At 44.7% G+C, this 13,560-nt stretch overlaps 1 protein-coding gene across 1 annotated transcript in view; it reads left to right on the forward strand.

Moving 5' to 3' along the window:
- Positions 1-10,626: 10,626 nt before the first annotated feature.
- LOC146176377 (uncharacterized) overlaps positions 10,627-13,560 on the forward strand; it is a 26,411-nt gene continuing 23,477 nt past the window's right edge. Inside the window, exon 1 of the mRNA XM_084582720.1 lies at positions 10,627-10,755. Coding sequence (XP_084438846.1) covers positions 10,641-10,755 — 115 coding nt within the window. The 5' untranslated portion in view covers positions 10,627-10,640. The remainder of the gene's footprint in view (positions 10,756-13,560) is intronic.

Consider the following 13,560-nt stretch of genomic DNA (forward strand, 5'->3'; position numbering starts at 1 on the left):
TTTTGCATTAATAGTCCAAAAGAGCAGAGCCTGAAAAGAAATAGATGGAAGAATTTCACACATTTCAAAGTTGCGCGCGCAGATATTATCATATGTCTCCTGCGTCTACTAAAGAAGAGCATATAAGAAAGAAAGCGCTGCTAAAAAAGCCAAAAGCCTTCTGAACATATAAAGAAGAGGATTGATAAATGCTACTTTGAATTACAGTGTCAAAAATATATAAACAATGTTTTGTGAGGGCTCGTTCAGAATAGCAATGAGTACATTGCTTCCGTGAAGAGAACTAGATCGGCTTTCAATCATATCTAAAGTCGCCTTTTCGTTGCAATCAAAATAAGGTATTATACTCGAATAAAGTACACAGGACATTCACGAGCATCATTTTAGCATTCGAAAGGCACGGGCAATGCGAAGGAGACAACACAGGCAACACGTGCGCTAGGGCATTCAGTTCTCGGTGAACAAACTAGAACAGGGGAAGAATAGAAAGTTACATTCATCTAACTGTCGCTTCAAGAAAACTTGCGCTCAGATTTGCATTATGAGTCATCATTCCGAGAACTTGTATATAGTCAGATCAGTTTCGGGAGGCGGACCTGCGGCAAAGATAATGGGAGAAGAAAGTTAGTACGTAAAAAGAGAAATAGCTGGACTATCGGTTTGGCAATGCTACAGTGCAGTTAGAAGAGATCTGAGCAATGGCGCGAAAGCGGCAAAGAGGTTCGAGTTAATTTCAAGAGCGAAATACAACTAAACAAAAGATTGAACTTAGGCAGGAAAAGAAACCAGATTGAAGAAAAGATAAATCAATATACTAATAGAAAAAGACAACAAAAAATTTACCTATCGCCATCCCACGATGCAGGAAATAGCACTGGACTCCATGCATGCGCACGTATTTTACATTTGATTAAGATTTCTGCTAGCATCGGCCCACAATAACATGACACACGTCATCTACGACGTCTTCCAGGACCCAGCGCCCTGCTACACAGCTCTAAAGCAGGCATCGAATGCGCAGCAGCACGCAATACATGGAGACGGGGAATATCAGGCACAAACACAGGCACATGAAAACAGCCGAGACGAATAGCGTCCACGCAACACCGAGAGACAACAGGACGGAAGGACACACTCCCTTCCGCCTCTGCCCTGTGCAGCAGCTGGACAACACCGGGCACGTTCTACGCGAGCTGCTCCTCTTATCATAGGCTGCACCTGTGGTTTTCAAGGACTTCATGTCTGCAGCATGCAGTACATGAGCTCTGCAACAGGCGCTCCTCTCTCGTGGGCGGCAGATGCGCGGCGCGCGTGCTGTGGTCGGTTGCTCCTCCTCTCGCTGTTGCGGTCATTAGGTGCGACACGCGATCACGTCAATCTCAAGACGTGAAGCGCGAGTTACAAACCATTTGTACTTTAAATCAGGAAGATGGTTAGCGGGAGAGCGTGTGGAGGCCACGTGCAACAATATTGTGCATAGTTCTTTATTTACTTATTTATTATTCTTTATTTATTTACCCCAAATGATCGGAAGTGGACACAACTTCGGTGGGGAGGGGATATTGTTTCAAAAAAAAATAAATATACGATAAAAAGTTTAGAAAATGTACAGTATAGCGTGGGTTGAGCAAACATTTTACCGCAAAAGAAGAAAAAAAAAACATTTACAAACGCATTGGTAAGCAAAGCAAGTCAGGACATAATGTCGCAATGAATAACAGCAGGAGTAAAAGGTACCACCAAAAATATCACAGAAATGACCCATTTTGTGTTTGAGGCTGTTATTCAGTACGCGTCAGAATACTTGACGGCAATGCGTTCCATTCATTTACTGTCAATACCGGCGCTGATTTTCGACATCCTAGGATGCGAGCAAACTCAGGCGGAGTTTGTGCTCATAGCCAAAGCGGGCTGAGCAATGATGCGCAGGATAGATGTGATTTCGAGAGAATTACCGTACGCTGTGGTGTAAAGTATGAAATAATAAAAACCGGACAAACGTTAAACTAGTGACAATAGGTTGAAAATATAGAGTTTTCTTCAATGCTGGTATATGTGCTCTGGTGACGTAAGATCACGTTTGAATGAGGTTCCTTTATTTTGCACTCCTTGAAGAGCATTAATAAGAGTTGCGTGAGAACAATACCATCACTAAATAGTTATTTGAACATAAGCAAGCCTTCAATAACTAGAAGTTCCCACAGCCTGAATCTCAACCTTTCTTTTCCCGCACTGGAACATTCAAACACAGCTTCTTTCCTCTGACCATTGAACTCTGGAATTCGCTGCCTAGAAACGTCCGCTCGCTACCAATTGAAGAATTTTTTGACAGCCATTGCTTCCTAGGGCCATTTTTTTTATTATAATTCTTCTTTATTTTTTTATTTTATTTTTCTTTGATTTTATATGTTTGTATTTTTTTGATACACTTTTTTGTTTGCCCACTCCTGCCATAGTCTCATCGAGGCTGCAGTATGTACAAACAAGAAAAATATTAGAGTTGCGGTCAAGGGATGGCCTTATCAGCGTGGTGTAAGCGCTATCTCTTCTTTCAGAGCCCTTACTAGAGGTAAAATATGTTTCAAAAGACCGACTTTTGACAAGTTTCGTTAGATATATACTGCACTTTATGTGAGTATCCAGGTTAAGTCACGACTAAAAAGCCCTCGCAGATATTTGATGCCTGGAACAGAATTCATTATACTGTTGCTTATTTTGTAATTGTTTTATGATGTTATAATTACATAACAGAATTTTGCATGTTTTTTCTTTGCTTTAATACTGGCCTACCATGGTTGAACACTATTCAGTTAGTTTTCCTATATTGAACAGAAAAGTGCTAAAACTTTGATCGCGGAAGTTGTTTGTCTGTAAATCACGAAGTCATCTGCCACGATATTATTGCGGGTAAGTATTTATTGGGACCTGCGCTGCGATTCGCACACTGTCGCACTGTCGCTGTTGTTGTTGTTGTTGTGCCCTCAAACACTGTCCACACTGCCAGCGTCGTTGCTTTCTAGAGCGCACCACTTCGTCGTTCACGCATTCCCCGATAACGCTACGAACAGATCAAGCGTATAAGAGGGTGTCCTTCCTGTAGTTTAAAAAAGCAAGAGCCTAGATACGTCACTCTGTGTGGCACCGTATATTACGCGAGTGGGTTTCGAAAAACAGCTGTCAGTTTTAACTTACTCGTAGCGATCATCTAGAAACTGTTCAATAAATGAGGCGTTTTTCTGACCAGCTGTAAGGCCTCATCAACGAATCGCGTCCACACTATAGTTTAATTGAGGTTTAATTAGGCGAACGTTAGCTAGATTGCTACAAAAAGACGAAAGCAGAGGGATCCCTGTTTGCTGACAGATTTACGCGGTGAGAAAAGCAAAACGAAGTGTCAATAAGTGTGCGAGATTTGGGCTACCAGGTCATGAACAATGAGCAAGCATTCAGTCCATGGTTCGTATACGCATAGAGAATTACAATTACTAGGGGCGCTGGGCTGTTGCGGAGGCTCTTTCTGTCAGTTTTCTTTTTTTTTTACTATCTATGCAACCTCATGCCTACAACAAAGCGCCATCACACATAATTTCATCCAGCGTAATAAAATTATAATTTTTATGGACGTGTTTCACTAAAATAATTGTTCTTTTGCGTCTACCTACGTTTTTGATAAGCAGAGGTACGGCCTTTCTTGAATGAAAGTCCTAAGTTCTTCCATTTTCTTTTCTTTTTTCTCCTTACGGAATTTCCGCTTCGTTTCATTGCATTTCTTCATTTGCACCCCATCCTGCTATCAGTCAATAACGTTCCAATACAAATCAGAGGCGCTACGCACACCCGCACTCGCTGCAATCAAATATAAAGCATAATGCGTCTTGGCGACACTCCCATCGCTAGAGATGACGACCCTGATATATTTGCGGTGTAAACACCCTGGTGCAGTGTTCCAGATAAAGATGTGATTCCATGTCAACGGCCTGACGCCCATATGCTCTGGACGTTTATAGGTAATCAGAGAACAATGGCGACAATTGATACGTAAGACCACGTATCACCGTTTCCACGTAAACTGGCTTAGGGGAGGATTCCAATAGGATGCAGGCATCTGAAACGTTACTGCTAGCCTATTGAGCACCTGTTTCATTTTAACACAATGATTTAGTTGCATTACAGAGCTGCGGAGCAGGGCTTAAAGCAAAGGGGGACACGGGGCTCTGAGAACGTGCGCTGGCACTGCACCTTTACCTTCCTGTAAACCAATTCATTTATTGATATCTTAGCGCAGGCTGCGATAACAAATTACGAAGCCCGAAAAGACATGCTATACGTTAACGCGCAGTCGCCTACCCAAAAACAGGATCGTCCTTGTGTACACGATAGCCACGGCGACCGCAAAAGGCTGACTGGTAGTGAATGCATATGTTCGCACCAAATTTTCGGAAATAGCCGAAGAGAAAGTGATTGCACTAACGCTGCCGAACTCGGCCATATGGGCATCATCATCAGTGACTCAAAATCAGCTATTACAAGTTTTGCCCAAGGCAGAATCTCGTCAATGTCCGCGGAAGTTCTAAAGAATGGCCCCAGAGAGAAAAGAACGTGGAATTGGCGTCGGCTCACTCGTCAAACTCTAAGCGATGTCCACATCACACAAGTAGCAGGATGATCTACCGGGCGAGCTTTAGGCACAGACCCGAACACCGGTGCGACCACAGAAGTCCTGGACTCCTACCACGATATAACCCACCACTACAGACGCGAAAGACTAACTTATCTGCCACATTACAAAGGAGCAAGTTAGTGTGGACACAGCTCCAAACTAAACTCCTCCACAAGCCAGCAATACTTAGCCACACATGCTCGGATAGATGCAGCCAGAGTGCATCAAATACGGTGGCAGAGCCACAGTAGATCGCATCTGCTGGGCACCCATATGCCCAACAATCCGTGATTTGGAGTACGGAATTCGTTTCCAGAATTCGAGTTACAGACTGTCCGTATCCAACAATGCCTAATTTCCTTTTCACGGGCTCTCCGTTTGTCTCAGTTGTCCATTTCATGACTTAAGGAAAGTGGTCGGCAACGCATTGCCTCCAGGTTTCTCCGTAAATGAGAGCAATTTTTTTTTTTTTTACAGTGTAAACCTTTTTTACAGTTTTACAGTTTTTTACAGTAAACCTCCTGCCTGAACATCTCCAGAGGCTCACGTAGCCAGTATCTAGAAACATAATTCGAGGCTGTGGTCATAAGGTCAAAGGGTTGCCGCCAGCATTCACTAAGGGCCGCGTAGCAAGGTCTACATGCAACCATCCACTGTGCTCCAGTTTCTCAATGCCTAAAGCCCACAAAAAGAAAAGGCAGTGTTAAAGATGCTATTTCGTTTACTCTTAAGGCAAATCTTAAGCGCCCCCTTAATTGTTAATAAGGACCATTAACATACGTTTTCTGAAACCTGGGACGAAGAAAAAAGAATCGCTTTCAGTATGTAAAGGCTGGAAATAATGCAGTCTGCACACACGCGACATTTCGCCAATTTCGCTGGTTCGCACCCCCCTAAGGCGCTGACTGAGAGATCTGTCGATGTTTTAGCACGATATTACTGAAGAATTGAGAGGCTATACAAGTCGCCTGCCAAACAGAGCCGCCTTGTTTTTATATATATACATCGTTTTGTTAAATTTCGTTTAGTTCTCTTGTGGAGCAAAACTTAGTTTGTGATTTCCCTGTTTCGATGACTTTATGTTTAAAGTCTAATTAGAACTCGCTCTCCTACCATGTGTATTTCAAGCGTATAAAACTCGCATGGCTTTCATCAAATGTACTTAAAGCACATTTAGTCGCATAAATTTCATTTAGATTTATTTCTATTTACACCATCTCCGTCGCACCAGCCACCAGGCATGGTTCAGAGACGCTACCGTAGTACTCAACGTCAAGAGTACTATAAACATTATCGCAAATAATATTGCACATGTTACAACTACGTGCAATTCGTTTCACTGTGAGGTGTTCTATGTCCGATACCAAGAAGCACAACAAACTATGGCGATAACTAACAGTGCAAAACCATTAATGCGCTCTCCGTCATCGACCACGAATCTTGTCCGATGTTGTTTTTGCTGTCGCTCTGATTGGCAAGGCTGTTTCGTAATGCCACAATCACATTATCTCGCACGGGTAATTCAAACTAAATCCGGGATAGCGGCTCCAAAAAACGAGTCTCCCTGAGAGGTTTTTCAAGTTCGCCAGCCAACAGAGAGAGTCATGGAGTCTATGACTGACAAATGACTGACCGTGAACTATTTCGGTATTTTCACACTAAAATGAAAAAACATTCACCAGATTTGAGCCGGCCGGGTTTGAACCTAAGTCACTCGGATTCAGTACCTGACCGTCTTAACCCTTCAGCCACCGCTCTTTTTCTTTCTCTGTTGCCTATTCTCAATGAAGATTAGTGCGGTAACTGTAAGGCGGCGTTGTGGGTCATAGACGTTTTAGGTTGCCAGCTCGGTCGAAACTAGCATCCATTCAGGTTTCTTACGGTAAGCTTTATAGTTTGCTTTTTGGAGACTACTCAGTCACCGCGGTTGGGGCTTTCACTCATTATAACCCCAGTTTGCGGCTACTATTAGAGACTTTTAGTTTAGTGCTACCGCTCACCGCTATCGTCTACGGCTACCACGCCAGCGTCAGTACGCATGCGCAGATAACCCCGAGGCCGAGAGATGGCGCTACGTTTCTGTCAAATTCCGCCAGACTCCGCACGCAGGAACCAATCAGCGCGTGCTATGCTGACGGCGCGCGGTAGCGGTAGACGTCCGCGGTAAACTAAAAGTGTCCATTGTCCGTTATCCTTTTCGTTAGCTACCACGTTTGTGTCCGTTAATACCAATACGATACACCTGTTATTAACTTTCCTTTTGAGCGACATCGACAATCTGCCATTCGTTATATATGACAATATTTTTCAAATGTGACCTATCCCTGTCTGATTCTTACAGTTATTTCACTTTCGCGGTACAGATCTCCGGTCACTACTTTTCGTAAGTAGATGTATTTCCTCACCATTTACAGCGCCTCTCTACATATCGTAAACTGTTGTTCCTTTCCCAGGCTGTTGAACATTACTTTAGTCAATGGTATATTAATTCTATACCTACGGTTCTGCTTCGCTAATCCAGATCTTCAATCTACTTTTGCGATTCGTCCCCCTAATTTACTTAGCAGAGCCATGTTATCAGCGAATGGTAGATTAATTAAGAATTCTGCATCGATCCTTGTCCTTAACTGTTTCCAATCCAGGTCTCTGAACACTTCCTCTAAGCAAGTGGTGACTATAGTATCCTGGAGATATCGCGTCTTCACGTGTCTTCATTATTCCTCGGCAACATGTCATAGTGGTTAATCACGGACGCCATAGCATATCGGAACTGCTCATGCACTCCCAGAGACGCAGTGTTCCCTTGCATATTTTTTAAGTAATCAGTTTGAAGAGTAAACAGCTATCACAGTACTTCGTTTTCCGGCAAAAAACGCATTCATGCATGACTGCTTGCACTTGTCATTGACGATGAATCTCCGCGTGCATGCACGGGCCATAAGACAAAGCCAGAAGCTCGCCGCCCCTTCGTTCATTCTGAATCCCACTGTGCGAGTGAGATTTCTTTAAAACCGGTTATGTCAATTAATGTTGATATATTGCATCGCGACTTCGTAGCTTTAAAACAAGGCATCCAAAGGTCATTGTGCCTCGACGCCTAGTGACCGTTTCTTGTTTATTGTTGTTATCGCCGTGATTTCTTCAGCTCCTTTGCCCTCTTCTATATTAATCACGATTGGCACTGCTGCAGTACACGATTGGCTTTTGACGAATAATTTAAAGTATATAAACATCCTAAGACTTCACAGCACTGAACACAGTAATGGAAGTCAGTAGCGTGACCTCCCCTGAGATATCCTAATTTTTGTATTACACACTTAGATCAATGTCACAATAATTGTCTTGCCTGTAAAGCATACGAATTCACGATGGTCCTCCGTATGTACCACCTAAAAACTTTCGCTACTTCATTGGTCCGGGTTTTCACCTGGAGCTCAAAACGATCACGAGCAGTGCGTTCCCAAGCAGACAATGCTTCTTGGCAAACTGTGGCTCCATTGTGGCTAGTTCGTCGTCTCTCTTATCGGTCCGAACAGATAGGGCTCCCTTTCTGCCATTGTTCAAGACTCATGCATATACCTACGCCACTCGGCTTCTGGCATTTTTGCACGTTTGCGGTGACTACAACTGACACTTCGTTATCACTATAGTCCTCTTTCTGAGTCCATGTGCGTCCGGGCTTGCTCACGCGCGTGAACATTGCACTTCAGGAGCACCTTCTGATGAACGCACATTAGACCAACCACGATCGAAAATGCGCCTCTCACCTGTGCTCACCACCCGCCCTCTTCCTAGAGGTATGCCTTAGAGTCTTGTTAAACCAGTGCAGGCTTTGCACTGCCGTATAGGAATGCCAAGGTCCAGTTAATCAGCCTGAATCATGGTCGGTTTCACTTACCTTACCTTGCCGTAGGAAAGATCCTGGTGTTCGTTAGGAACTCTGGTTAAGGTAGCATAAGTGAGCAAGGGTAGGTTTACCGACATTCTAGTAGAAATTAAGAAGAAGAAATGGACATGGGCAGGACATGTAGTGCGAAGAGAGGATAACCGATGGTCGCTAAGGGTAACAAACTGGATTCCAAGGGAAGGAAAGCGTAGCAGGTGGCGGCAAAAAGTTAGGTGGGCGGATGAGATTAAGAAGTTCGCAGGGGTCAAGTGGATGCAGCTAGCACAGAACCGGGTTAAGTGGAGAAATATGGGAGAGGCCTTCGCCCTGCAGTGGGTATAATCAGGCTGATGATGATGATGATGATGAAGTGAGCAAGACTGATCTGTTAGACGAGCTACAATATACAACCCGTCTCCTGCTGTGATGGCGACCTGTGGGATTTTCTTCTGAATAAAGCTCTCGAGCGTCACCATTTTTCGGCACACGGTGGTTGCTTGACCGATGTTCTTGTGGCTAGCGTTAATGTTGTCACCCTTGCGGAGAAAAGAGGATTTTACAAGTCATTAGCACTTCTGGGGTGTGTTTCTATCATTCGTCCGTCGTCTTGAATTTCCGCTATCTTTGATACGTCATGGATCATTTTCAGTCTTATTGCTCTAGCAATGGAGGAGGTAGCAACTAAGAGAATATCAAAGTAACAATTGTATCGAATTTTTACTTAAAATACGAGGTTTCGATTGCTCGCTACACTCGAAGACGGATTCCGGTCCAACTGCGGTTGTGGAATCACGTTCCGCTTTGTGGTGCTGCGCCTCAAACTCAACGAAACTTATTTCAGCTGGACAACTCTTAAAGCCGGACACCCTTCCATACCTGGCAACTTATCTTGTCGCATAGAGGGCCGAATACACGGTCATATGGGCCATGAAGGACTCGAGCAACCGCTGAAACCGGGAAACTGCATGGACGACAACGTCCAGTGGCTCTACTGATCTAGTACACTATAGCTATATGAAATTAACTTCCCGACGAACGCCTGGGGTATATCAGGACCCGTCAGTTGAACCAATTATTATGCAAGCCGGTTCGGGCTCAGATATGCTATGATCGCCCCGATGAACCGCCCGGCCAAGCGCAGAAAAGATTATCGGCGTTCGTCATCGAGTGAACCCTGCCGCGGAAAGCCATGAGGCTGTCAACTTTCGTGGCGACGCCTTGCAAGAACGCTTTGTAAATAGCGTACAGGTAGAAGCAATATGAAAGTTAACACGCAAACGCGTGGTAGTGGGAGCAGCGCGGGCGCATATGGCTGTTCGAAAAAGCTGACCCACGCCCCATCGAAGCACGGCACTGCATGTGTGCAATATTAAGAGCAGTAAGAACATTAAGAACTGTGACTCTGGTTTCAGAAGTGGAATACGTAGTAAATGAGCACTTATTCGTGCACAGCTGTCGCACTAGGTTCAAAAGCAATGGCGCGAAAGAGCGGCGGGTAGTGCGCGCCTCCCCTTTACAATGCAGTTGGCTTGACTCAACTGTGCAAGCCACGCCAACGAAAAATCAGAAGGCTTGGCCGCGCAACATTACAGGCAGCGAAGGAACAGCGGTCGCAACGGTGAATTCACTGGTGTTATGCTTCCCTAAACTAACACTCTCGGAAAGCGCTTTGGCAATTTTTACTGCCAAGGAAGTAGCAATCAAGCAGGTTATCCCTTACTCAGCTGAACGCAGTATCTTGCCTAAAAACCTTCGGGGGGGAATAGTATCTTGCCTACCAGCAGGGCAACCTCGCATCAACGAAATTACAACGGAATCTCGAAATATCGGCAATCATACAAATGTTCTCTGCAAACAATAGCCAAACGACGTGTCAAAGCAATCAGTAATTCCTCGAATGCCCTTTCGTGACGCATTCCAAAGAACATTATCGCTTTAGTGAGCATGCACATAACTGTATAATACGGCCAATTCTTCTGTTGTCACACAGAGCCAGCGAGCTATCTCTTTTTTCTAATCAGATAGCGCTAGCATAAAAGGTACCATCGCCCGAACCTTTATCACTGCCACTCATCTGTGGAACCGTGTGGACGTATGCCGGTGGTGCAGGGGTTACCGAAAACTGTCCCACGAATGGGGCTGTTTCGGCACTTGGGATCCCTGCTTGTCCTCTATGGACTTTTTGCCGTCTCTCGATCCCAGACGACACGTGAGTTCCGGAATGCCTGTACAATGTTCATTTGGCTCTTTCTTACTCTTCCTCTCTTTTTCTTTCTATTTGCTCTAAAGCGTGCATTGTTTTAAAGCTTACAGTTTTTTATTTCTTTTACGATCAGAAAAACATTAATTGGGCTGCGGCTAGCGTGCCAAAGATTGTTCCAACTACCGCACGATCGCGCTTATTTCGCATGCTAGCAAGGGGATGTTAAAAATCCTGCAAGGTAGGCTGCAGCAGTATGTGGATCGGGAGCTTCCGGACGTGCAAGCTGGGTTTCGCAAGGGCAGAGGAACTAGAGACCAAGTTGCCAACCTTCGCTGGATCATGGAAAAAGCAAGAGAGTTCCAGAAACCCATTTACTTCTGCTTTATTGATTATGCGAAAGCGTTTGACTGCGTAGATAACAGCAGATTGTGGCAAGCTCTCCAAGAGATGGGAGTTCCAATTCACCTCATCTGTCTCCTCAGGAACCTTTATGAAGGGCAAGAGGCCACAGTCAGAACTGGGCATGGTCTTACTGATTGGTTTCCGATTGAGAAAGGGGTGAGGCAAGGCTGCATACTGTCGCCCTGCCTATTTAACCTATATGCAGAGTGCATCATGAGGAAGGCCGGTCTGGACGAGTCTTCAGCTGGAGTGAAGATTGCTGGAAAACGTATCAACAACCTTAAATATGCGGATGATACCACTTTAATGGCAGAAAGTGAAGTGGAACTCAAGAGACTTCTGATGCGCGTACAAGAAGAGAGTGAGAAGTTTGGGCTTAAACTGAACATTAAAAAGACGAAGATCATGGCGTCTTGCCCTATCAAGTCCTGGAGCATCAATGGACAAGAAGTGGAAGCTGTGACAGATTTTCTGTTCTTGGGCGCCAAGATTACCTCGGAAGGAGACTGCAGCCATGAAATTAGGAGACGCCTGCTTCTGGGAAAGAGAGCAATGGTTAGCCTTGACCGCCTAGTAAAGAGCAGAGACATTAGTCTGCCAACCAAGATCCGTATAACCCGTGCTATGGTCTTTCCAGTTGTGATGTATGGATGCGAGAGTTGTACTGTGAAAAAGGCTGACCGCCGAAGAATTGACGCGTTTGAATTGTGGTGCTGGCGAAGACTCTTAAGAGTTCCTTGGACTGCCAGAAGATCAAATCAGTCGATATTGTCGACCATAAACCCTGACTGCTCATTGGAGGGTCAAATTCTAAAGTTAAAGCTCAGCTACTTTGGTCATCTGATGAGAAGAGAGGAGTCGCTGGAGAAAGATTTGATGTTTGGAAAGGTTGAGGGTCGCCGGAGAAGGGGTAGGCAGCGAACGCGATGGTTAGATGGCATTCTCGAGGCATTGCAGATGAAGCTATGTGATGTTAAGAAGATAGTGAGAGACCGGAAAGCGTGGCGTGACATGGTCCATAGGGTCACGAAGAGTCGGACACGACTGAACGCCTGAACTGAGCGTATAACTTAAATTGTCAATCATTCTGCTAGCATGATAGGTGCACCATCTATTTTGCCATCGTGTTGCATCCACCTTCGTCTGTTATGCATACATTCAGCTAGGACTTCGGTTTTATGAGGGCGGTCAGCAAAATATTGGCGTAAGCGAACAACTCCAAACTTAGGCGCAGAACGTTATGCAGTTAGCACCGTTCCACAGGCCATGCGCATGGTTCTTAACGCCCTTGCATTTATAGGATCAAGTGTTATACACTTACAAAGTCTGTCTAAACCAGAACGTAAGTAAACTCCTCCAGCTTAGGTATAGCAATGCCGGAAACGCAGACCTCCCTGCACGAAGATGTCGCTCGATATTACTCAACATGGGGCACAGCAACCGAAACTATATTGTTCAGTCCTTTATCGATCCCAGTTGTTTCAAAGTTTAGCTATTTAAACACACATAGATATCTTATAAAATCCTACATAATGTAAACTATAAGAAGATAAGGCTATATACCGAACTCAAATTTCACCAGTTGTTTGATATATCGAACTTTATGCCCCGCGTCTGCAAGTGGTGTAGTTCTAACGGCGATTTCGATCACTTTCCGCATGCGGAGTCGGGTCGGCCACGCGATCTCGAGCACCAGCTGACAGCGATGACGTTGTGTAACCATGTGATCAGGTGGAATTGGCTTGTGCAGAAGTATATTCCTTGTTTCCTCGCACTCACTTTCCCCAGCACTCCGCGACACTGCGAATCTGTGGTGAAACTCGCTAAACCCTAGCTACGCCTCTTCGGTCGCCTCCGTCACTGCCCAAGTCAATGTGGACACGTACTGTAATTTGATTTGAGTCAATTATTATCCTCTCTTTAGCGTACTGCAAACAGAGATAGGCACCTTACGATAGCCATCGGCTAGTTCCAAAGAGCCGTCCGTGAGAGCTTCTATGAAATGCGGTAAGACCTAGCAAATCATAGGAATTACCAAAATTCTTTTTTGTGCGAATTGGTACACATTCATTATTAATTTAAACAGCACGAACACGAAGACAAAGGACAAGATGAAAGAAAGCCACAGTACAAGCGCTTGTACTGTGGCTTTCTTTTATCTTGCCCTTTGTCTTCGTGTTCGCGCTGTTTAAATTAATAATGAAAGCATAGGGAGCTTATGGTGGTCTGCATAACACTGCAAGAAACGTGTAATCAGCTTGGGCGCAACGCATTTCTCGTTTCTCAGCTAGAGATCAGCTGGTCTATATCATTTTAATTGTCAATAGGTTAAACTATTTTGTGGTCCTCTTTTGAGACACCCGGATCGAACTCTATGCAATCCAATAACGTTTAGTGACTTAAGGTAAA

The sequence above is a fragment of the Amblyomma maculatum genome, chromosome 10 (genome assembly GCF_055883805.1).
Source record: "Amblyomma maculatum isolate TAMU_Amacu chromosome 10, ASM5588380v1, whole genome shotgun sequence".
Lineage (NCBI taxonomy): Eukaryota > Metazoa > Arthropoda > Arachnida > Ixodida > Ixodidae > Amblyomma > Amblyomma maculatum.